This window comes from Urocitellus parryii, chromosome 11, assembly GCF_045843805.1.
Source record: "Urocitellus parryii isolate mUroPar1 chromosome 11, mUroPar1.hap1, whole genome shotgun sequence".
NCBI lineage: Eukaryota > Metazoa > Chordata > Mammalia > Rodentia > Sciuridae > Urocitellus > Urocitellus parryii.
Window position 1 is genome coordinate 121,393,087 of NC_135541.1, and position 25,409 is coordinate 121,418,495.

The window sequence follows — 25,409 nt, forward strand, 5'->3', positions numbered from 1 at the left end:
CATATGCCACCATGCCAGGCTATAATACATCTTAACTTTTCTTGCTTAGTATTCAGAGTCTCTCTAAAATATGGCTTTAACAGGCTCAGTTGGCCTGTGCCTGTAATTCCATCAACTCAGGAGAATGAGACACGTGGACTGCAATTAAGTATCTGTGTGTGTGCGCACATGCACTGTTCATCAGGTAGTATTATATAGTCTGGGTAGAACAGAGAGAGATTAAAAATGGAGGAATTCACCAGGCATGGTCGTTCAAATCACTGGGTGTAATCCCAGTGATTTGGGAGGCTGAGGCACAGGATCACAAGTTAATGGCCAGTCTCAGGAGCTTAATGAGACTCTGACTCAAAATAAAAAATAAAAAGAACTGTGGATGTAGCTCAGTGATAGAGCACCTCAAGTTCAATCCCCGGAACCACAGAAAAAAACCCAAGGAAGTCAAATTAGTTTTGTACCAATTTTTCTGATTTTCAGGCATGATATTAAGAATCCCATTCTTTAAATATGTTCTTTACATTTTTTATAGGTCTGTTAATGGAGTATATCGGATTGGATTGTACGCACTTAAAGATATGCCAGCTGGGACTGAACTCACTTATGATTACAACTTTCATTCCTTCAATGTTGAGAAACAAGTAAGAATAATAAATCCTAGAGGAAAAGTTGAACTTTGTCACTTACAGCACTGAAATATGGGTCTAAAGTATACATATTGTCTTGGACCAACTGAGAAATACTTGAGAAGACAGTTTTTTGCTTTTTACTCCATCTATCTGGGAAACATAGGTCTCAGTTATTATTTAAGAATTCTGAAGAATCAAAAATTGCCGTGTCGTTTTAGGTCTCCAATCTGTTCTTTTGGTGAAAATAATTTTCCTTTAGTTTTTCCTTTTCTTCTGTGGAAACCCATTTCTATTTATTATAATCTCAATCATTTTTTTCCCCTGTATTTTCAAATTCCTTAACAAGTACTAATCTTTGGTTGACTAAATGCTCAGGCATCCTTTTTGAATTTGTAAATGAGACTACAGGCTTAAAAAAGTATTCTCTTTCCCTTAAAAGCAACTTTGTAAGTGTGGCTTTGAGAAATGTCGAGGAATCATCGGAGGCAAGAGTCAACGCATGAATGGACTCACCAGCAGCAAAAGCAGCCAACCTATGACCACACATAAAAAGTCTGGACGGTCCAAAGAAAAGAGAAAGTCTAAGCACAAACTGAAGAAAAGGGTGAATAATGAATTCATGGCTTTCCCCAAGAGCTGCTCGTGGGCTGCTTGAAGGAAATTACTAAAATAAGGGGATTAGCAAAGGGTGGCACCACAAGAGTACTCTTAATATTCCTGGAGATGATTTCTGATTGATCTTTTTTTTCCCACTGTAATCTTACCCATTTGTTTTTTTCAGAGAGGCCATCTCTCTGAGGAGCCCAATGAAAACATCAACACCCCAACAAGGCTGACACCCCAATTACAGATGAAGCCAATGTCCAATCGAGAGAGGTAAAAAGGAGATGGTTTTATCTGAGTTCTTTTTTAAATTAGGTGATTTGTTTGTCAGTTTAAAACATTGTTAAGCTTCTTTAAGTTGATCCATTTTGTTCTGCTAAAGGAAGAAATAATTATTTCTTTTTATTCCCTGATTTCTGATAGTTGTCATTTTCTTCAAATATTATTATAAGCAAAGTGTGTGTGTGTGTGTGTGTGTGTGTGTGTGTGTGTTTTGAAAGGAAGAATTAGCAGTGCCCATTCACAGATATTTTCATATGACATTACAGATATTTTATTTTTTTTTTTTTTTTTTTCTTTTTCTTTTTCAGATATTTTAAATACCTCAAAATGGCATTTTATGTTCATGTTTACCTCAAAATTCCTATAGTTCTTAGACCATTACTCTTATCTCATCACACATTAAGAATTAATTTAAGCCGGAGTCAGATATGGAAGCACATGCCTGTAATCCCAGCTTCTCGGGAGGCTGAACAAGAAAGATTACAAGTTCAATGCCAGCCTTGGAAACTTAGGGAGACTCTATTTTAAAATACAAAATTTTTAAAAGGACTGGGGTGTAGCTCAGTGGGAGAGTACTCCTGGGTTAAATCCCCTATACTACCGTGTATATATATAGTAGACATAGTGGCACATACCTATAATTCCACCTACACAGGAATCAGAGGCACTGGGATTGCAAATTTGAGGCCAGCCTGGGCAACTTATCAAGGCCCGATCTCAAAAGAGAGTGCTACGTTGGCTAAGTGGCCTAGCATGCCCAAGGTCCTGCATTCCATCCCCAGTAGCACACACAAAAAGTGTAATTCTCTGTCACAAATTTAGTATTTGACGTTTTTTTGTTGTCATCATTTTATAAATATATTTGAGTGTATTTGGTTTCCTTTTAATCCTATGTATTAAAAATTATTTCCACCTATGTGGTGGAGGCTGAGGAAGGATGTTCAAAAATTTGAGGCCATTCTGGGCAACTTAGTAAGACCCTGTCATCTCAAAATTAAAAAGGGCAGGAGTGTAGCTTAGTGGTAGAGCACTTATTTATCATGTACAAGGCCCTCAGTTTGATCCCCAATGCCTCAAAACAAAAGAAAAATAAATTAACTTAGAAGTTTAAATTAATTCAAAAATAATTTTAAAATAATTGTTCAAAAAAGATTCCATAGGCTTCACCTAACTGCCAAAAGAAAAAAGGATTTTTAGTGGTCATTTCTGCTGTTCCCTATATTCAGATAAGAACTATCCCTGTCAGAAATAAACAAAATGATTATGTCCCCTATTTTTCAAATTGTCTTGGGACATATTCCACAACCCCCGCTAATAGATATTCTGATATCTTAGGAAGTATAGCTTTATAATGTTCTTTTATTTTAATTTTAGCCCCTTTCACTTAATCCATTGGTTCCCTACTTTGCACTGGGAGCTTTCAAAAACTCCAAGGGCTTGGGGATATATCTCAGTGGTAGAGTTTATATAATGTCCTGAGTTTAATTCCAAGCAACACACACACACACACCTTCTACCTCTCAATGCTCAGAACACACCCTAGAAAACATAAACCAGAATTTTCAGAGGTGGAAATCAGGCATCAGTTTACAGTCTTCCACAGGTGATTCCAGACAAAATCAGTAACTATAAAATTAATCTAATCTGTTTACTAAGGCTGATAGTTTAAGACTTATCCAAGGTCACTTTTATTTATATGTATGTTACTGTGAAAATATAATATAATGAAAATCATCAATATTTTATAGGCTCAGATACATAAATTCATTTAAGTTTAGAGTTTCATATGGAGACACTGTACCTATTAATTCCATAATTTACTGAGCACCTATCCTTCTAACATGTCCTTGCCTTTATCTGCTAGTCCAGTTCTTGTTATAGGCAATCCCAAGCCCATTATTTTATCTTTGCAGTTTCCCTTAGAATTTGTATGAATATTCCAAAAATTTCTGACATATGGTCTCTCACTTGCCAAATTTTTTGGAGGCTTTATTTTTTAGTCGTAGAGACATAATACCTTTATTTTATTTTTATGTGGAGCTGGGGATCAAACCCAGGATCAAACCCAGTGCCTCAGGCTAGCGTTCTACCACTGAGCCACAGCCACAGCCCCATTTTGTAGCCTTTTAACAGTGTGTGCCAGTCATTTCCAAATAATATAGGAAAATGTTCTTTTATCTGAAAAAAATCAAGATGGAAAGGTAAATGATATCTTAACCATGCGCAGTGGCACACTCGTGTAATCCCAGTGGCTTGGGAGGCTGAGACAGAAGGATCAAGAGTTCAAAACCAACCTCAGCAGCGGTGAGGCACTAGGCAACTCAGTGAGACCCTGTCTCTAAATAAAATACAAAACAGGGCTAGAGATGTGGCTCAGTGGTCAAGTGCCCCTGAATTCAAGCCCTAGTACTATCTCCCCACCCCCACCCCCAAAAAAATGATATCTTGCCCATATAATTATCTTTACCACAGCTCTATTCACATTTAAATATTCACTTGTATCACCTAACAGTGGCTTCTATGTAGACATGTGATAAATGCTTATTGAATTAATGAATAAAGGAAGTCCTTTCTTCATTATGTTCAGGAACTTTGTATTAAAGCATCATGTGTTTTTGGTTCGAAACTGGGAGAAGATTCGACAGAAACAGGAGGACGTGAAGCACACCAGTGACAATATTCACTCAGCATCATTATATACCCGTTGGAATGGCATTTGCCGAGACGATGGGAATATCAAGTCTGGTAAGGCATGGGAAATATATTTATTAATTCCATAAAATTGTTTCCAAACTGATGATATAGTTATTTTCAGTCTATTCCTTTTTAGGAAATAAAAGGACTAAAAGATTAGGGCTAAAAGATTCCTTTTAGTCTGTACCAAAAAAGTTATGATCCAAGCCGGGTGTGGTGGAGCACGCCTGTAATCCCAGTGGCTCAGGGGGCTGAGGCAGGAGGATCTTGAGTTTAAAGTCAACCTCAGCAAAAGCAAGGTACTAAGCAACTCAGTGAGACCCTGTCTCTAAATAAAATAAAAAATAGGGCAGGGGATGTGGCTCAGTGGTCAAGCTCCTGAGTTCAATCTCCGGTACCCAAAAAAAAAAAAAATCTATATATATATAAAATCCATACTGTTAGCATTAATAATTAGTACTGATGTTAATAATCAATATCCATCCCAGCTTTTCAACTGCCATATTGGTACCATAAGGAATAGAAAGAAATTCCTTTTTGCCAACCTCACAAATGTCACCTACAGTCTAAAGTGATCATGGGTTTTGAGATTGTTAGGGTCCCATCTATGATCGGTCATTCTTATCTGGAAAATAATTTGCACACAGAATAAACTATAGATGTCAAATGCACTGTGGGGAGAAAAATATTTTAAATTTGAAGATTCTTTTACACACGTTCAGATCAGCATTCTACATGCAAACCATCAAATTTCATTTCTCTCCCCACCCACCCTGGTCTTTTTTATTTTTTGAGATAGGGTCTTCCTAAATTGCTAAGGCTGACCTTGAATTTGCAGTCCTTCTGCTTCAGCCTCCCAACTTGCTGATATTACAGGTGCGTACCACTACACCCAACTTTTTTTTCTAACCTTTTAGAATGAATAATATAGCAGCACTCCTGAGTTCAGCTACTATTCAAAACAGACTGAAGGAAGAGACACTAGTATGTCATCTCTAACTGAAAATAAAACGTTCAAAAGATATTGCTCTTCCTCTGTTCTTCCCTTTTTCTCCTCAAAATGCCCACTAATTCTTAGTCACTTCAAGAAAAGTAGAATAAATTTGCCTAGAATGTACAAGTTCTGGGTTTAATCCCCTGTACCATTAAAAAGAAAAGAAAAGAAAAATAGAGCAAATGGCAGAAGTCCATTGGGGAAGAGAAAGCCACACAGAATTAATCATTTCCTGAAATTAATTTTTACCTTATCCTTCCAGATGTCTTCATGACCCAGTTCTCTGCCCTGCAGACAGCTCGATCTGTTCGAACAAGACGTTTGGCAGCTGCAGAGGAAAACATTGAAGTAGCTCGGGCCGCGCGCCTAGCCCAAATCTTCAAAGAGATCTGTGATGGCATCATCTCTTACAAAGGTGACCCTATCTACCCCAAATTTGTTCTTAGCCTTTTTTAAGCCTATCACTTACCTTCTCCTGACATATCCAAGACCAAGACCAAGGACATTTAGAATTTTAAGAGATTTACTTGTTCTACCTTTTGTCAGAGCATGGGACTACAGGATACATCTTTTTTTTTTTTTTTTATTGGTTGTTCACAGCATTACAAAGCTCTTGACATATCATATTTCATACATTAGATTGAAGTGGGTTATGAACTCCCAATTTTACCCCAAATGCAGATTGCAGAATCACGTCGGATACACATCCACAATTTTACATAATGCCCAATTACAGGATACATCTTAATCTTTTTTTTTTTTTTCTTTTTTTCTTTTTTCTTTTTCCTTGGTACCAGGGATTCAACCCAGGAGTGCTTTACCATTAAGTTACATCCCGAGAACTTTTTATTTTTTTTAATTTCCAGATAGTGTCTTACTAAGTTGCTTAGGATCTTGCTAAGTTGCTAAAGCTGGCCTCAAACTTGCAATATTCCTGCCTTAGCCTCCCAAGTTGCTGGGATTACAGGCATACACTATTGGCTTATTATAATTTTACTATAGTTAAATAGTGTATTAGAAATCACATTTTTAGCTTGAGGGTAGTGAACCTCTGCATCTGTGAGGTGCAGTTCTCTCCCTTGGATAAAATTTTCCTTAATAAGACAGTGAATTAGCAACTTAAGAATGAAGTAGTATGGGCTAGGGTTGTAGCTCAGTGTAGAGCATGTATGAGACCCTGGATTTGATCCTCAGCACCACATAAAAAAATAAGTAAATAAAGTCATTATGTCCATCTACAATTAAAAATATTAAAAGAAAAAAAAAAGAATGAAGTAGTATAAACTATGTGTGGAAGTTCATGCCTGTGATCCCAATGGCATGGGAGACTGAATCACAAGGAGGATCTCAAGTTCAAGGCCAGCCTCAGCAACTTAGCAAGACTCTAAGTAACTTACTGAGACCCGGCCTCAAAAGGAAAAATAACACCAGGACTAGGGTTATAACTCAGTGGTTAAGTAACCCTAGATTCAATCACTAGTAAAAGAAAAAAGAAATATTATGTGGTGCATGCCTGTAATCCAAGGGACCTGGGAGGCTAAAGCAGGAGGATCACAAGTTCAACGCCAGCCTGGACAACTTAGTGAGACCCTGAAATGTCACTTAGTAGTGGAGTGCCCCTGGGTTTAATCCCCAGTACCATAAAAATAAAACGAATAAAAACAATGAAGTATTACAAATATTAATTATATTAATCGTTATTAGCCTTTTTAAATTGACAGGTAATCTTGGAAATCTAATAAAAACCCCAGGGAGTGAGGTTATGCATATGTATTTGTACATACATGTAGTTTTTCATTTTGAACAGATCATAGGCTTTAACCTCTACTTAAGAACAACAACATATAACACGTGAAGTTATATGGGTTCCTGACCCAACACCACAGAAAAGAAAGAAAGAAAAAATATAAATTTGGAAAAAGTTACCCTTTAAACTTTAAAGGAGTTTTCATGTAAAACACCTTACTTTTCACTATTCCCTTCCAAGACACATCTATAGCAATAGTAGAGGGGTGGAAAGTGTTTTTAATTTGGGGTAGGTAGTTTGGTAGTATAAGTAACTTTCTAACCAAGAAACTTGGGGATGTTTAAAATGAGAGATTTTGGTTGATAATTGTGACTTTTGGCCATCAGCTTTGGTTTGTCTTTTTTCCTTAAATTCTAAGGACTTTGTTATTTTTCTTTTCCTGGTCTGTCTGCTGTTCACCTTTGCACTTATGGTTCAGTTTAGTTAACTGAAGGTCATAGAGAGAAAGGAAGGATCAAACTGCCCCAGGATGTAAAGGTTTTTGGCACCTATTGGATTTACATTCCCTAAAGATCACATTTTTTTACATTCTCAGGTTGCCCCATCTGATCTAACATGAAACAGCTGCAGATTCATGTACTGTGTCAGTGCATCTGAACACAACAGGCTTTATGTCTCTAGTGAAATGACCAAAAAGCAAGGTAGAAAATGAAATATAATATGCCATACAGAATAACTTAAAGGAAAATTAGTTCCAGAAAATGTTCACAGTACTAAATTATTCATTATCTGGAATTTAATCAAATTGAAACCAACGGTAATATTAATTATGGAAAACCGAGGAGAACTGGAAAACATTTTTTTGATGGGATGACTTTTTTTACTATAATAAGATCTATTGAGCAGGAATTTGCTATAAGCAGCCACCTATGTCAGTAAATTCTCAAGTCTCATTCTTCATAGGTAGTTCTTCTCATTACCCAACCAAAATTATGCTACATTTCAAGCATACATATTTTATCTTCCATATCCTAGGCAATCTTGAAAGTTTAATTTGACCACTGCCATTATACTTATGTATGGCAAAAGTGCATTTTTTACAGGCTGCAAAAAAAATATATAAGATTTTTTTTCTAGCTTTTAATTTGCGAAGGATCCTACTTTTTCTATTTAGTAGATGATGTTTTGGGGCTGGGAGTTTAGGTCAGTGGTAGAGCACTTAACTGGTACAAACAAAAAAAAAGATGGTCATGGTGCTACATACCTGTCTTCTCAACTATTCTGGAGGCTGAATCAGGTGGATCACTTGAGCCCATGAGTTTAGGACCAATTTGAACAACATAATGAGTCACATATTCGTCCCCACCTCCCTGTCTCAAAACAAAAATGAAAAAGAGAGATGCTAGCCAGGCTCAGTGGCACACACCTGTAATCCCAGCAGCTTGGGAGGCTGAGACAGGAGGATTGCAATTTCAAAGGCAGGCTCAGCAACTTAGTGAGGACCTAAGCAACTCTTTGAGACCCTGTCTTTAAATAAAATACAAAAAAGGGCTGACAATGTGATTCAGTGGTTTTAGGCGCCCCTGAATCCAATCCCTGTACTGAGAGAGAGAGAGAGAGAGAGAGAGAGAGAGAGAGAGAGAGAGAGAGATGGATGCTTGCCTTTCTTGTATATTAGTCTTTCTACCAAATTTGCATTCTTTTTCAGATTCTTCTCGACAAGCACTGGCAGCTCCACTTTTGAACCTCCCCTCAAAGAAAAAGTAGGTTCATATTTGTGGTAATAATCTGAGTTTTCTAAAAGTACTATGTGTACCTTATTAACACCATGACTTTATGTTCCAGGAATGCTGATTATTATGAGAAGATCTCTGATCCCCTTGATCTTGTCACCATAGAAAAGCAGATCCTCATTGGTTATTATAAGACAGTAGAAGCTTTTGATGCTGACATGCTTAAAGTCTTTCGGAATGCTGAGGTATTTCTTCACTCACTTCAAACACAGATTAAGAGAACCATTAAGTTTAAGATTTTTACCCTCTTCTATCAGCTTTCATTTTTTATTAAATACGCCTTGATTATCTATTTACAATATGCTAAATACTGTAGAATCCCATATAAAAAGGCATTCTAGAAGCCAGGTGTGGTGGCACATGCCTTTAATCCCAGTGAATCAGAAGGCTGATGCAAGACAATCACAAGTTTGAGGCTAGCTTCAGCAACTTAGTGAGACCTTATCTTAAAATTATCACCAAAAAAAGATGGGATTTATAGCTCAGTGGTAGAGTGCCCTGGGTTCTAGCCCCAGTATCATTTAAAAAAAAAAAAAAAAAAAAATCTAGAATGGAAGCCTAAATCATTCCTCCAAAAATTTAATTTTTATAAAAACCTAATTTGACCTTAAATGTTTATATATACCCAGTAAATAGACATTTTACTACATTTAAGGCATATCTATAGTGTCTTTCCTCAAAAAGATATATAAATGTGAAATACACAGAAATACATGTGAATAAATAGTTAAATACATCTTGAGGATAGAATTGAAGGGCATTATGCTGCTAAATTGAACATTAATCGAATCTCATTGTAGAAAAGGTAGCCTTGAACGGATGGAATACTGCAGAATACATAGAGAAAATTATTCAATTATTTTGAAATACCCAGAAGAGGTGTTTCAAGGAGAAAATTATTTAGTTATTTTGAAATACTCTTTAGAGGCTATTAGATAACAGATAAATAGAGAATGAAACACCAAATAAGAGCAACCAACAAATAACTAGGAAGAGAATTAAAACAATGTTGAATTATAATTTAAAGAAAACCTTTAGGGGCTGGGGATGTGGCTCAAACGGTAGCGCGCTCGCCTAGCATGCGTGCGGCCCAGGTTCGATCCTCAGCACCACATACAAACAAAGATGTTGTGTCCGCCGAAAACTAAAAAAAATAAATATTAAAAAATTCTCTCTCTCTCTCTCTCTCTCTCTCTCTCTCTCTCTCTCTCTCTCTCTGTCTTAAAAAAAAAAAAAGAAAGAAAACCTTTAAAGAACTAATGTCAATACTTCTGATTCCATGAAACAGAAAGGCATATAACAGTTCTAAATTCATTCTGTGAAACCAGTATCACACTCATACCAAAATCAGATAAGAATACCTCAAGGAGAAATGAATTACATTAGAGGGGGTAGAGAGAGAAGAGGGGAGGGGAGGGGAGGGGAGGGGGGATAGTAGAGGATAGGAAAGGCAGCAGAATACAACAGACACTAGTATGGCAATATGTAAATCAATGGAAGTATAACTGATGTGATTCTGCAATCTGTATACGGGGTAAAAATGGGATTTCATAACCCACTTGAATCAAAGTGTGAAATATGATATATCAAGAACTATGTAATGTTTTGAACAACCAACAATTTAAAAAAAAACAAAAAAGAATACCTCAAGGAAAGAAAACTACAAACCAAATCCCTAATGAACTTAGGTGCAAAAATACTTATAAAAAATTAGCAAAAAAAAGAAGATTGTACACCCAACCAAGTTGGTTTTATTACAGAGATGCAAAGATGGTTTATCATACATAAATGTAATTTACCACATAAATAGAATGAAGGTCAAAAATTCCTTAGTTCTCTCAATAGATGCAGAGAAGGCCTTTGACAACATTCAATACCCATTGGTATAGGGATAGAAGGGTCATACCTCAACATCATAAAGGGTATATATGAAAAACCCAAAACCAATCTCATAGTAAATGGTGGGAAACTAAAAGCATTCCCTGTAAATTCTGGGACAAGGGTGTTCATTTCTATCACTCCTATTTAATATATTCCTAGAAATTCTAGTCAGAGCAATTAGGCAAGAGAAGGAAATAAAAGAGGGGGGAAAAAAGGAGAAGAACAGGAAAAGAAGTAGTCAAATTTATCAGTAATTGCAGATGATATGCTCCTGTACCTCAAAGATCCAAAAAACTTCACCAAAAGATAGCTAGAGCTAATGAGTAAATTATTTGGCAAGGGAGCAGATTACAAAGTTAACATACAAAAATCAATAACTTTTCTATATGCCAACAGGGAGTCTGCTGAGAAAGAAATCAGGAAAACAGTTCTGTTCACAATTGCCTCAAAAAAATAAATAAACACCTAAAAATAAATCTAACCAAGGAAGTGTAAGACCACTATAATGAAAACTATAGAACAATGAAGAAAAAATTAAAGAAGACCTTGAAAGCTGGAAAGACCTCCCATGTTCAAGGATAGGCAAAAGCAATGTTAAAATGGCCAAACAGAACTAGAAAAATAGTCCTAAAATTCATTGAAAGAATAAAAGACTCTGAATAGTCAACACAGTCTCTAAACCAAAAAAATCAATGCTGGAGTAATCACAATAACTGACTTCAAATTATACTATAGAGCTATTAATAACAAAAACTACATGGTACTGGCAGATACATAGACCATTGGTACAGAATAGAAGAGATACAGACAAGTTCACACATCTGCAGTCATCTGATCCTCAAGGTGCCAAAACATACATTGGAGAAAAGACAGCCTTTTTAACAAACAATGTTGGGAAAATTTATTATCAATATGTAGAAGAATGAAACTAGACCCTTATCTCTTTCCCAGCACAAAAATCAGGTCAAAATGACACAATTCTAGGAATTAGACCAGAAACTATGCAACTCTTAGAAAGGAAAAATGTAGGGTCAGCATCCCAGCATGTAGGCACAGGCAACAGCTTTCTCAATAGAACCCTAAAGCTCAGGAAATAATAATGGTATGGTATCACATTTAAAAGGTTCTATACACACATAGTGCACGTGAGGCCCTGAGTTCAATCCTCAGCACCACATATAAATAAATAAAATAAAGATAGTGTCCAACTACAACTAAAACATAAACATTTTAAAAAAGAAAACAATTAGGAATATGAAGAGAAAACCTATAGAATGGGAGAGAAATCTTTACTAGGTACTCTTCTGACAGAAGATTAATATCTAGGATTCAAAAGAATACCAAAAGAACAAATAACCCAATTAAATAAAAATAAATAAAATAAAAGTATTATGTCCATCGACAACTAAAAATTATTTAAAAATTTTTAAAAAATTTAAACTATTCTGAGATTTCATCTCACATCAGTCAAAATGGAAGTCATCAAGAATACAAATAATAATAATGCTGGAGACAATAGGGAGAAAAAAGAACACTGTTATACCATTGGTGGGATTGTAAATTGGTCCAACTACTATAGAAATCAGTACAGAGGCTCCTCAAGATGAGGCATGGAACCATCATATACCATTCTCAGTATTTATCCTAAAGAATTAAAGTCATCATATTACAGTGATACATGCATACCCATGTTTATAGTAGCACAGTTAACAATAGCCAAACTAGGGAAACAGCCCAGGTTTCAATGGATGAATAGATTTTTTTTTTAATGTGGTATATATACACAATGGAGTTTATTCAGTTTCAAGGAAAAATGCTGTTGTGTCATTTGCAGAAATATGGATAGAACTAGAGACCATTATATTAAGCAAAATAAGTCAGACTCAGAAGGCTAGGGAACCTGTGATTTCTTTCATATGCAGAAGCTAGAAAGGAAAAGGAAAAGAAAGGTAGGACAGATCTCTTGGATAATCAAAAGGAAATCAGTAGAGAAAAGGGAGGAAGGAAGTGCTGGGGAGTTATATTGGCCAGATTATATTGTTATATTGTGTACTTATACAGATATGTAACAACAAGTTCCAATATTATATTCAACTACAATTCACCAATTAAATGTGGAATAGGGCTAGGCTGTGGCTCAATGGCAGAGTGCTTGCCTCGAGTGTGTGAGGCACTGGGTTCAATTCTCAGCACCTTATATAAATAAATGAATAAAAATAAAGGTCCATCAACAACTAAAAATATATATTTAAAAGTTTTTTCATAAAGTGGAATAAAAGGGTTGGGGTTGTGGCTCAGTGATAGAGCGCTTGCCTCGAATGCGTGAGGCCCTGGGTTTGGTCCCCAGCACCACATAAAAATAAACAAAAATAAAGATTTTTTTTTTTTAAGTGGAATAAAAAAATTATAAAACATTTTCAAGAAACACTGAAAGTAGGGCTGGGGATGTGGCTCAAGCGATAGCTCGCTCGCCTGGCATGCATGCGGCCCGGGTTCGATCCTCAGCACCACATACAAAACAAAGATGTTGTGTCTGCCGAAAACTAAAAAATAAATATTAAAATTCTCTCTCTCTCTCTCTTAAAAAAAAAAAAGATTTTAATTAAAAAAAAGAAACACTGAAAGTAAATAAATAAGAACTGGGATTATAATGGTCAATGAAAGACCACTTGCCTAGCATGTGTCAGGCCCTGTAGTCAATCCCCAGTGCTCCAAAAAAGGTTGGGGGGTAGGAGGAGTCATTGGAGAACTTCTCCAATGCATCTAAGTAATTATGCTTGCAACATTAATTTATATCCTGTGATCACTGTATTTTGTCCTGTGGATAGTAAGGCCCTTGATAGGAATTAAATGACACAGCAGTAGAGCAAATGGAAAATTATCATAGAGGTTCTCATTTTAATTCATTATATAGTTCAGTTTTAGTTGTTATTAACTGCCTGTCACTACATTTGATGCTGTACCAGAACTGTTAATCAAAATGGAAAGGAAAGAAAATCATACTACCTCTTAAGGCATATTTTTAAGCCAAATTGAGAAAACCAAACATGATTTTTTTTCCTCTTCTTCTTTTTTCAGAAGTACTATGGGCGTAAATCCCCAATTGGGAGAGATGTTTGTCGCCTGCGAAAGGCCTATTACAATGCCCGTCATGAGGCATCTGCCCAAATTGATGAGATTGTGGGAGAAACAGCAAGTGAGGCAGACAGCAGTGAGACCTCAGTCTCTGAGAAGGAGAGTGGGCATGAAAAGGACGATGATGTTATTCGCTGTATCTGTGGCCTCTACAAGGACGAAGGCCTCATGATCCAGTGTGACAAGTGCATGGTAAGAGCCAGGAGGTAAAGCACAAGCCTGTTCCTGATGACCATGGTGACAGTATTCAGAGATGCAGCCCACACCTCATATGACATGGTGGCCTTTTTTATGTACTCTCACTAAACCTAGGTTCCTGTTATCTCTCACTGTTGACCACATTGTCTTTCATTTACCGCCTCCCTTCTTTTTCTACCTCCTGTTCTCTCTGCCTATTTTTACTGCACATTTATCACATGATCTAGAGATAGTATTTAGACTAGTGCTTTACCTAGAAGTACATTAGAGATAGCACACTAAGTAATGCATGCTAACAGAGACTGCAGTATACAAATCCCGTAGGTCTCCTGAAGCAAGAGTCAAGGCCCAGATGTGATCCCTCTTGTCTTCCCTCAGTACATGTGAACTCATTACCTTATATGCAAGGTGGGTCTGTAAGTAACACAAAGGATTGTTGAGAGGATAAAGTTAAACAAGGCTAAGTGAAAACATTTTGTGACTGTGAAGACTTTCTCAGTAGCCATATCATAAATGTATATTACTGGGCTGGGTTTGTAGCTCAGTGGTAGAGCACTTGCCTAGCATGTGTGAGGCACTGGGTTCAATTCTCAGCATCACATAAAAATAAAGAAATAAATAAAAATAAAGGTATTGTGTCCATCTACAACTAAAAAAATATTTAAAAAAATAAAATAAATGTATATTACTTAGTAATGGTCTCATAGTATATTCATCTTCTTATTCTCTCTCCCTCTTATTTGGACAGATCTATATATTACGAATGAATTTGTATTCTTCTTCTGTTCAGACCTATTTTACCATTTATCTTTAATTTTTATTCACCCACTTATCCTATTTTACCCTGTCATATTGCTGTTTTTTTATTCTTACCCGCAACACTTCTTGATACATCTAAATTCCTTTATCATCCCCTAACTATACATTTTTCTTTAGGTGTGGCAACATTGTGACTGTATGGGAGTGAACTCAGATGTGGAACACTACCTTTGTGAGCAGTGTGACCCAAGGCCTGTGGACAGGGTAAGCTGTCTTCTGATACAACTATAAATTTTATCTATAAATAAAAGATGTAGCGCATGGTATGCACCCTGCTCTGATTACACAGAATATCCTGATAAAGTTTTTCAACCTGTCTAGTCCTCAGTTTCTACCCTTGATTTTCTTTCTTTCTTTCTTTCTTTCTTTTTTATTTATATTTATTTTTTAGTTGTAGTAGAACACAATATCTTTATTTCATTTTTATGTGGTGCTGAGGATGAACCCAGTGCCTCATATGTGCTAAGCAAGCACTCTACCACTGAGCCACAACCCCAGCCCCTGCCCTTGATTTTCTAAGGAATTTGATTAAATGAAAAATAAAATACTTAAAAATCTATGGAAGGAATGGCACTATATGTAACTAAGGTTTTGCATGGTGCCACATGCCTTTAATCCCAGTGACTCAGAAGGCTGAGTCAGGAGGATCGTAAATTTGAGGCCAGTGTCAGCAACTAAAAATAAAATATAAAAGATCTGGGGATGTAGCTTAGTGGTAAAGCACCCATGTATTCAGAAATACTTAGCCTATTAGTTTTGTTCTCCATCTTGACTTTTCCAGGTTAAATAATTAGTTGTTTTCATCTTTTGTTATATCTGTGGTGTATTGAAATGACTTAAGAGTTATTCTTGGTTGGGAATTTTAGATTTTAGTTGTTTTCCTCTCTTAAAGGTATCCATTAACTTTCTGCTCTTATCAGGAGGTACCCATGATTCCTCGGCCCCATTATGCCCAACCTGGCTGTGTCTACTTCATCTGTTTGCTTCGTGATGACTTACTGCTTCGTCAAGGTGTGTACAAACCACTTAATCCTCCTTGTTAGAACAGACCTGTTAGAATAGTAGGAACTATCTGCTATCTGTATAGTAATCATTGTTCCAAATAGCCTTTAATGGATCTTTATACCTTATGTTTATACATATCACCCCTTCACCATATAATACTGATTTATGAGAGAGAGGTTTGTAAAGCTAATTTGAAAACTAGGAAAGACACATTGGAAGTCCAAGAGATGGAAGAACTCCCTCAGGTCATTCTCATAGTCTAGAATTGATTGTCATTACAGTTAGACTTTTAGATGTCTGTATTTATCCTGGTTTAGCTTATGAGTTCTTTCTATGTAGACCCTGGGTCAGATAATGAATGCCTCACAGAATTCATTCAAGAATCATTTTAACTTTCTCCTTTGTTGTATATCTCCCTAGGTGACTGTGTATATCTGATGAGGGATAGTCGGCGTACCCCTGATGGCCACCCAGTCCGTCAATCCTATAGACTTTTATCTCACATTAACCGAGATAAACTTGACATTTTCCGAATTGAGAAACTTTGGAAGAATGAAAAGTATGTCCTGACTTCCTTTCTTCCAGCTATATCCTACCAGCAGAGATGAATATTCACTAGAATTTTGCTAATCAACTAAACTTTCCCTTATCCATTTTCCTTTTTTTAGAGAAGAACGTTTTGCCTTTGGTCACCATTATTTCCGTCCCCATGAAACTCACCATTCTCCATCCCGGCGGTTCTACCACAATGAACTATTTCGGGTGCCACTCTATGAGATCATTCCCTTGGAAGCGGTAGTGGGGACCTGCTGTGTGTTGGACCTTTATACATATTGTAAAGGTAAATGATCTGGTCTAGTTAGAAATGACCTTATATCCCGTTTATTGATTTTTATTTGCCCACCCCATTCTAGTTGTCTCAATGTAAAGATTCTCCAGTGCTAGCTGTGGAACTTCAGAAAGAAATATTACATTTTTTTCTTTCTAGTGTTTGATCCTCAGTAATGTTCGTTCCCACTTTTTTAATTTAGTTGACATTTTAAAATACTGTTTAATAGTTTCACTTTTGTGGCCCTTGGCAAGATACTTAAATGTATCAATTTTCTTGCTAAAAACAGGATTTGTATTTATTTTAAAGACTTTTGATTAAATTATCCACAAAAGGACTTAGTTTATGGCTTACAGTAAAAGTCTAATATATGTTAGTTGTCATTATTAGCAGAGTCAGTTTACTTAGTTTGTTCTCTCAGCATCACAGCAAAGTAGTTCAAAATAATATATATTCCATTCCAGTACTGGCACACATTTTGCAGCTCTGTGACACTGATGACCCTTCCCATTTAAAAAGTGTTCACTTCCAAATGTTCTTCCCTTTTAATTATACTCTCTTTTTTTGTCTTAACTCCTCCATATAATATGTTCTATTTATCCCTCAAAATACTTACTCAAAATTCCTTACATCTCTTAATATATCTTGTTTCTTTCTATCATGGTATTTTATTCTCTTTGTATTCCTTGTCTACTTTTTGGTCACTGGTATCTGGGAACTGATTTTTTTTTTTCTGCAACCACCAGTGCTTATTAAAGTTCAGCCTTTCCAGATAAATACATTTTCCATTTATGGGTTTAGCTACTGTCACAAGCTGTGTGGTGGCTTTTAGGTAGCTCATGAAAGGGAAGGGGAAATTGGATCCTTTAAAACAGTGTTTGGACTCACAGGGAGACCCAAAGGAGTAAAGGAGCAAGATGTGTACATCTGTGATTATCGTCTCGATAAGTCAGCACACCTGTTTTACAAGATTCACCGGAATCGCTATCCTGTCTGCACCAAACCTTATGCCTTTGATCACTTTCCGAAGAAGCTTACTCCCAAAAGAGATTTCTCAGTAAGTTGCTTTCCTTTCTTAATGCTACATGTCAGGATATCATGAAAGTGGGAATTTCTCTGTGTCTTTTTGCTTCTTCATCCTGATTTCATCTCAAACTGGGAAAATCTCCAGCTCTGTTGGGGACTTTATTTTTGTTTTTTAATTATAGGTGGATACACTGTTTTTATTTTCCTATATGTGGTGCTGAAGATCAAACCCAGTGCCTCGTGCATGCTAGGCGAGCACTCTACCACAGTTCCAGCCATTTATATATATTTTATTATTATTTAGTTGTAGGTAGACACAATACCTTTATTTCGTTCTTATTTATTTATTTTTAGCTGTAGTTGGACACAATACCTTTATTTATTTTTATGTGGTGCTGAGGATCGAACCCAGGGCCTCACACTTGCTAGGCAAGTGTTCTACCGCTGAAACACAACTCCAGCCCTTATTTTGTTCTTTTATGTGGAGCTGAGGATTGAACCCAGTGCCTTACTCATGCTAGGTGAGCATTCTACCTCTGAGCCATAACCCCAGCCCTGTTGGGGACATTTTTGAACATCATAAATACATTTCCTCATAGGGAAATACATCTCCTCACATATATCTCAGGAAGTTGTTGATTATAGATTATACCTTGTTGGATTTTCCTTTTATCTCTCACCTCAATTTAATTTGCTGTTGAGCCCCACATCTATAGTTTTGTTTTTTCACTTATAATTTTAAGAAGGAAGTAGAAAGTTGTCAAGGACCTCAAAAAAACCTTTGATGAAAATAATTATATATTTATGCCTGGATCAAAAGATGTAAGACATGATTATTATATAAAATTTGAAAAGCAAAAAAAAATTAGAAAGGAAAAAATTACATATTGGCTCCACTACCTAGAAAATACCCATGGTCAACATTTTCAGCCTCTTTTCTGTGTATTTTTTCTTCCAAATTGTTGAAAACATATGCCAGTAATTTTCATTCATAAAGATTTTAGTCTTCCATTCATCTGTTTGCTATAATGAAATCCTAGCTGACAGGCTCCTCATCATTGAATCTTTCTTTAGTATGTATATTAGTCAACTTTACATCATTGTGGCAAAACAATAACATGAGAAAATCAACTTTTAAGGAAAAAATTTAGTTTGTCTCATGGTTCAGAAGTTTCAGACCATGATCACTTGGCTTTATCACTTTGAGTCTATGGCCGCACAGTACCTCATGAAGGGGAGTGTGTGATGGAGGAGACAGCTCACCTCGCCACATCCAGGAAGCAGAAAAATAGGAAGAGAACAGTATCCTAATAACCCCTTCAAGGACACACCCCTTACTTCTTCCTACTAGGCCCCACTCCCAGAGGTTCCACCACCTCCCAATAGTACCATAGGCTGGGCACCAAGCCTTTAACACATGGGCCTTTGAGAGACATTTCTAAACTATAGCAATGGGCCTGTCAAAATTTGTAACTGTCACCATGACATTCTTATAAATAATTAACCAGAAAGTAAACCTATATATCCCTATTATTTTTAGATCTCTCCAGTCTTTTGTCTTCTAGCCCACCACCATGTTCATTCCTCTTATTCATTTGATTTTGTGTTTGCTTATTCAGCAGCTTTACATGAGTTACTTGGTCAGATTAGCTTTGAAACCCTAATATTAATCATTTCAAAGGTCAGAGAAAATTGTATTCTTATCTCTTCCACTGACATTCTTTTTGGGGGGAGTACAGGGGTAGGTGGGTACCAGGGATTGAACTCAGGGGCACTCGACCACTGAGCCACATCCCCAGCCCTATTTGGTATTTTATTTAGCAATAGGGTCTCATTGAGTTGTTTAGTGCTTTGCTTTTGCTGAGGTTGCCTTTGAACTTGTGATCCTCCTGCTTCAGCCTCCCAAGCCGCTGGGATTATAGACATTCACCACCACACCCAGCTCTTCCACTGTCATTCTAGGATTACCAAAAAAAAAAAAAAAAAAGACATTATGGCCTACAGATTGATAGAAATCTTAAACATCAGTTTTTTTTTGTTTGTTTTATTTTTTTTTTTTTAGTTTTTTTTTTTTTTTTTTTTTTTTTTTTTTTTTGGCAGACCCAACATCTTTGTTTGTATGTGGTGCTGAGGATCGAACCAGGGCCGCACGCATGCCAGGCGAGCGCGCTACCATTTGAGCCACATCCCCAGCCCCTAAACATCAGTTTTGATAACACTCATCAATTTACCTCCCTTACCGTGAACCAACTCCAGATCAGATTTAACATTGCTAGCTTTTGTAGTATACTTACCACTCCCTTTTCTTCTCTGCAGCCTCATTATGTTCCAGACAACTACAAGAGGAACGGTGGGCGGTAAGTCCCAGGGAATAGGCAAGGGATCCTAAGGGGTTAAACAAAAGCTCAAATTGAGCAAAAGAACAAGCAGCTAACCCTTTCAGCTCCACTGCTAGAATTAGGTATTCTCTGCAGAGTAGCCCAGTGTAGTACCACTATGGAAGAATTGGACTTCTTCTATCTCATTATGCAGCCTTAGTTGGGACAGAGGTAATATTTGTGGGAAGTTAAATAAGAGAAGGAAAAAAAAAAAGATTTGAAACCCAGATAGACTCAGAAAAGTCTCTTTAGATATCTGCAAGCTTTCCCCATTACCTCAAGGTATATCAACTCTTGGTACCTCTGTTAAGGAACAAATATCAGGCATGCCCAGTTTAAGCTCATAATTTTTATTCTTATTTTGTACAAAATAGGGAAATTCCTTAAGAAAGAGCACAAAAGGCTTTTCTTTCTTTGTTGTCGTTGGTAGTGGTGGTGGTGGTGATGGTGCTGGTGCTGGTTTGGTTTGGTTTTGGTACGAGGGATTGAATTTAGGGTGCCTTAACCACTGAGCCACATCCCCATTTCCTTTCTTTGGGCGGGGAAGGTGGGGTACCAAGGATTGAACTCAAGAGCACTCAACCACTGAGCCACATCCCCAGCCCAATTTTGTATTTTATTAGAGACAGGGTCTCACTGAGTTGCTTAGCACCTTGCCATTCCTGTGGCTGGCTTTGAACTCACGATTCTCCTGCCTCAGCCTCCCAAGCTGCTGGGATTATAGGTGTACACCACTGCACCATGCTCCCATTCCTTTTACGGTTTGAGATGGGGTCTTATTAAATTGCTTAGGGCCTCATTAAATGGCTGGCTGGCTTTGAACTTGCAATCCTTCTGCCTTGGCCTCCCAAGCTTCTTGGATTATAGATGTGCACCACCATGCTGGACTAGAAGACAGTTTTTCTTCAATTCCATTATCTGTTGAGTGGGAGAACAACAACTGCTTTTCCCATATTAGCCAACCACGAGGGAGAAAATATTAAATTATAGGTTTGGAGAAGTGATTCAGGAAAAGTAAAAACTCCACTTAAATTCTTTTTATTGTAGTTGGACTTCTGGTATTATGAGGTTGTGCCATACTTTTCTATACTCAGGAAACAGAGATCACTAAGCAGTACTGGTTATATGTGTATATGGTTTTTATTTATTTTAATTTAAATGTATTTAAATAAATATAAGCCCAGGGCCACTCTGCCACTAAGCTGCATCCCCTTCCCTTTATATTTTGAAAAGAGGGCATCTCTGAATTGCTAAGGCTGGCCTCAAACTTGCAATCTTTCTGCCTCATTCTCCCATGTCACTGGAATTACATGCATGTGCCACTATACCTGCAAGCACTGTTATATTTTTATGGATTTCTATCTCATCTTTGCCTCAGATCCTGGAGAAAAAGAAGAAAGGTTAAATTTTACAAAGAGACATTAAATTTCAAAGCCAGGCACTGTGGCACATGCCTTTAATCCCAGAGACTCAGGAGGCTAAGACAGGAGAATCACAAGTTCAAAGCCAGCCCCACCAACGTAGGCCCTGAGCAACATAGAGAGACCCTATCTCAAAATAAAAAAAAGAGTTGGTTATGTATTTCAGTGGTAAAGTGCTCCTGGGTTCAATTTACAATACAAAAACAAAAATAAAAATAAATCTCAGAGAAAGGTAGTCATTTTATAATAAAGTGAAGACCAGAATCAAATTTTTTATATCAAGTCAAGACTCTAATAACTAGACTTCAGTATCTCAACCATCCTGAGGCTTCTACCCTTTATTCTCCTTCCCTCCCCCAGTCTTTATTTAACTTTACCCTAAATTTGCATATAATTTTGGCAGATCATCCTGGAAGTCTGAGCGGTCAAAGGCCCCCCTGAAAGACCTGGGACAGGAGGATGATGCCCTGCCCTTGATTGAAGAGGTACTAGCCAGTCAGGAGCAAGCAGCCAATGAGATCCCCGGCCTGGAGGAACCTGAACAGGAGGGAACCACTGCTGAAGTCAGTGAGGCTGAAAAAAAAACAGAAGAAAGTGGTCAAGAACCCCAGTCAGTCTGTACCCCTGAGGAACGACGGCATAGCCAACGGGAACGACTCAACCAGATCTTGCTCAATCTCCTTGAAAAAATCCCTGGAAAAAACGGTAAGAAACACCAGGCTTGTATCTAGAGATAAAGATAAGTAAGAAGTGGAGAATGGGTGAAAAAGAACAACTTTTGTGTATGTGTGGTGCTGGGGATCAAACCCAGGGCCTAACGTGCTAGGCAAGTGCTCTACTGCTGAGCTTCATCTCCAGGTTCCAGAACAACTTCTGATTTCTGGCCCAGCAAGGAAATTGTTTTAAGAAAATGGTATAGTTCTTTCAAAGGCCTGTCTTTAGTTCTATTTTAGGAATAAAACTGTGGGAGGTGAGATGATCTCCTTCCCTAGAGAACCACCTTTTTCATCTAAGACTGGAGGAGGGCCTAATTTGCTTATAGGTCAGAAAAGAAATCATTGAATTCTTTTGTTCTCCTTAGAGCTCAAATCTGGAATAAGGAGTGGGAGAGTGGTATTTGATGAGCCTCCTTGGTTCTGTTTTCAGCCATTGATGTGACCTACTTGCTGGAGGAAGGATCAGGCAGGAGACTGCGAAGGCGTACTTTGTTTATCCCAGAAAACAGTTTTCGGAAATGACCCTCAAAGAATGAGAACTTCAAGCATCTGGGATCCAGTGGAGCTAATCAGTTCCGCTTCCTGCTCTCTGGGTATAGACAGGGACAGGAAGGGTCCGTCCAGGCAAGGGGAATGGGGTCATGTTGTTGATATTAGGTACTAAATAAACCTTGGAGCTAGTGGAGAGGAAGAGAATGGAATCTGTCTGAGACGGTTCAGTTTAATTAATTTTCCTCTCCGTTGCTTCACCCTAAGGGTTAATAATGTAGAGGAGGGAGGATCACAATGGTGATGACTAGAACCTATTGGTACTTTACAGCACTTGCCTCTCCTCACAGCTTGGGTTTTTTGGGTCATCCCCTGATCCCATAGGCACTGCTAAGAAGCTGCTTCCCATGCCCAGGTAAACTCAAAATCCAAAGGGAAAGGACCAGGATCCCCAGCCTTACCCTGTCTGTTCTCTATTGGCTCCAAGAGCTACCCCAGAGACCTAAAAGAGATACAGTAGCTGGGGCCTCTTCCCAGATCCTTGACTAGGAAAGTTTGTCTCTCCTTTCTTGTCCAACCAGGTCAAAGTAAAACGTGAGTTTGACAGCTCAAAGCACTTGTAACTGCTGCCCCTCTCCCTACCTCTACTCCCCAAAATGGAATCATGGGATAGGGAAGGCCCCCATGGGGTCAGGAGGGTAGTACTTCATGTAATTATTTTTGTTTTACCTTCATAACCTGCCGAAGCATATTTTTTTCTAATGAGAAAGCCAGGCCCCGCCAGCACACATGCTGTTTTTGATGTGCTGTGGTTCTTGTGTGTCTGCTGTGCTGTGCAAATGAAGATCCATTTCAAAATAAAATAATTTTTAAAACTACATAAAAAGAACTCTAAACTCCGCCCCCCAATAAAAGTCACTACATGAACTGTTCAGCAGTATTCACCTATCAGAGTATTTGTTGTAAGTGTAAATTATCGATTTAAAACACTACTTTTGTTTTCTGAATTGTATAGTTTTCGATGTCCATCTCTTCAAGAGACAGTGTGTTTTCTTCATCCCTTGTCCCATCTTCCCTCCACCCTTCTGAATGACTTCATCATCAGGAGGTATATCCAGGGTGTCTCCTTCCTTCCCATACTCTTGACCAGAAGTTACCAAGACTATACTGTCTCTTTAAAAATAAAATTTAAAAAGCTTTGCTTTTTGTCTTCTCAGACATACATATGCATATATGTTTTAGATGTTCTTATAAAAGATGGTTTTTAAATGTGCCAAGTTGTGTGTGTATATATGTGTGTGTGTGTGTGTGTGTGTGTGTGTGTATATATATATGCGCATGTGTATATATATATGTATGTGTGTATATATATATATACATATATATATATGTATATATATATATATATATATATCTGCTGCGTGATTGGTAAGCAATACAATAGTAAACATGTCCCCATTACTTTTTCTAATACTGGACCAATGCTGTCCTAACTGTACATTTCCCTTTATGATGACGACGCTCTGACTCGTTTAGGTAGAAACATTGACCACCTTCCATTCCATTGACTTTTTTTCTTTTTCTCCTTTCTGTGTCATTCTTGAAGAAAAAAAAAAAAAAAAAACAAAAGAAACGGGGGATGCCATAGATCCCCTTGAGCAGAGAAAAAAAGCAAAATAAATATTTTATTAAAGAAAAAAAGAGAATTAAGAAAATAGTTTGGAGTATTTTCTTACTGTAGAGAAGCACTGTACATTACTAAGAGACCTGGGTATAAGATACTCACGTGTGGAGCTGGGAAAATCGCATGTCCAAGCCCGTTTGAGTGGTTTCTTTTGTTTTTCATTGCAGGGAATAGGTGGGAGGGAGGTGGGTCTAGGGGCACTTTGGGGGTCTCCTTTTAGTCAAAAGCAAGAAAATGACAAGAAAGAGATTAAAATTCAATGATTCTTTTAATAGTGTTAAACACTAAAATTTTAAAAAAAGACGAAAAAGAAAAAACTTTATAAAATGCGAGAACAGAAGCAAAAGACACTACGCTCTGTCATTTTATCTTTCTTTTGTTGAAAGACTAAAAACCGAAATGTTTTTTAGACAATCAAATGTTAGGTAAGTGCAAAAACTTGTTTTTTCTTACTGGTGTAGAAATTAATGCCTTTTTTTATTTTTCAGTTATTTTATAATAATGAAATAAAAAGAACCCCCAGCTGCCAGGTGGGTTTTGGTGTTTGAAATGCGGGGCAAAGCACTACATCACTGCAAATAGATACAGAGTTAGTCTGCATGTCTGTAGGCTGTGTGATTGCGGAAAATATAAATGCTGCTAATATATTTCCTTTTTACAAAAGCATATCTAAATAGATGATTGTTTTGATGTTAATCTTTGTAAATTATGTATTACCAATTTTAACATTGGATGTAATTGCATAAAAAGCTTGCATCTCAATCCTTGAAAGTCTAGTATTAAATGGAAAAAAAATTTTTCCTAACTGTGGAGTGCTGAGCTTCCTATTTTTTTCCCCCTCTTTCCTACCTCCTTTGATCTTCCAGCCTCCTTTCCATCATATTTCTCAGGGAATCTCTCCAAAACCATGTTATCAGCATCCTGGGCCCCTTGAGCACACTCACCATTTGTGGACTGCTGGGTAAAGCCACTTCTTCAATTCTAGGATCTTTCTTTTAGATCCAGCCTAACCAATCAGCAGCACAGCGATCACCACACCAAGAATCATCTGTTCCTCATACATGCCATGCTATTATGTACATTCATCCTTTG

At 37.3% G+C, this 25,409-nt stretch overlaps 1 protein-coding gene across 3 annotated transcripts in view; it reads left to right on the forward strand.

Annotated features, from left to right (window-relative positions):
- Nucleotides 1-25,083, forward strand: part of Ash1l (ASH1 like histone lysine methyltransferase) — a 175,692-nt gene extending 150,609 nt beyond the window's left edge. For all 3 annotated transcript variants that reach the window (XM_077791088.1, XM_026404956.2, XM_077791090.1), the window contains 16 exons: nucleotides 527-635; nucleotides 1,063-1,227; nucleotides 1,405-1,499; nucleotides 4,096-4,253; nucleotides 5,459-5,611; nucleotides 8,652-8,706; nucleotides 8,789-8,921; nucleotides 13,696-13,944; nucleotides 14,887-14,973; nucleotides 15,690-15,780; nucleotides 16,195-16,333; nucleotides 16,443-16,615; nucleotides 17,494-17,660; nucleotides 19,946-19,986; nucleotides 21,832-22,133; nucleotides 22,575-25,083. In XM_077791088.1, the coding sequence (XP_077647214.1) occupies nucleotides 527-635; nucleotides 1,063-1,227; nucleotides 1,405-1,499; nucleotides 4,096-4,253; nucleotides 5,459-5,611; nucleotides 8,652-8,706; nucleotides 8,789-8,921; nucleotides 13,696-13,944; nucleotides 14,887-14,973; nucleotides 15,690-15,780; nucleotides 16,195-16,333; nucleotides 16,443-16,615; nucleotides 17,494-17,660; nucleotides 19,946-19,986; nucleotides 21,832-22,133; nucleotides 22,575-22,666 (2,209 nt within the window). In that variant the 3' untranslated portion in view covers nucleotides 22,667-25,083. The remainder of the gene's footprint in view (nucleotides 1-526; nucleotides 636-1,062; nucleotides 1,228-1,404; nucleotides 1,500-4,095; nucleotides 4,254-5,458; nucleotides 5,612-8,651; nucleotides 8,707-8,788; nucleotides 8,922-13,695; nucleotides 13,945-14,886; nucleotides 14,974-15,689; nucleotides 15,781-16,194; nucleotides 16,334-16,442; nucleotides 16,616-17,493; nucleotides 17,661-19,945; nucleotides 19,987-21,831; nucleotides 22,134-22,574) is intronic.
- The last annotated feature ends 326 nt before the right edge of the window (nucleotides 25,084-25,409 follow it).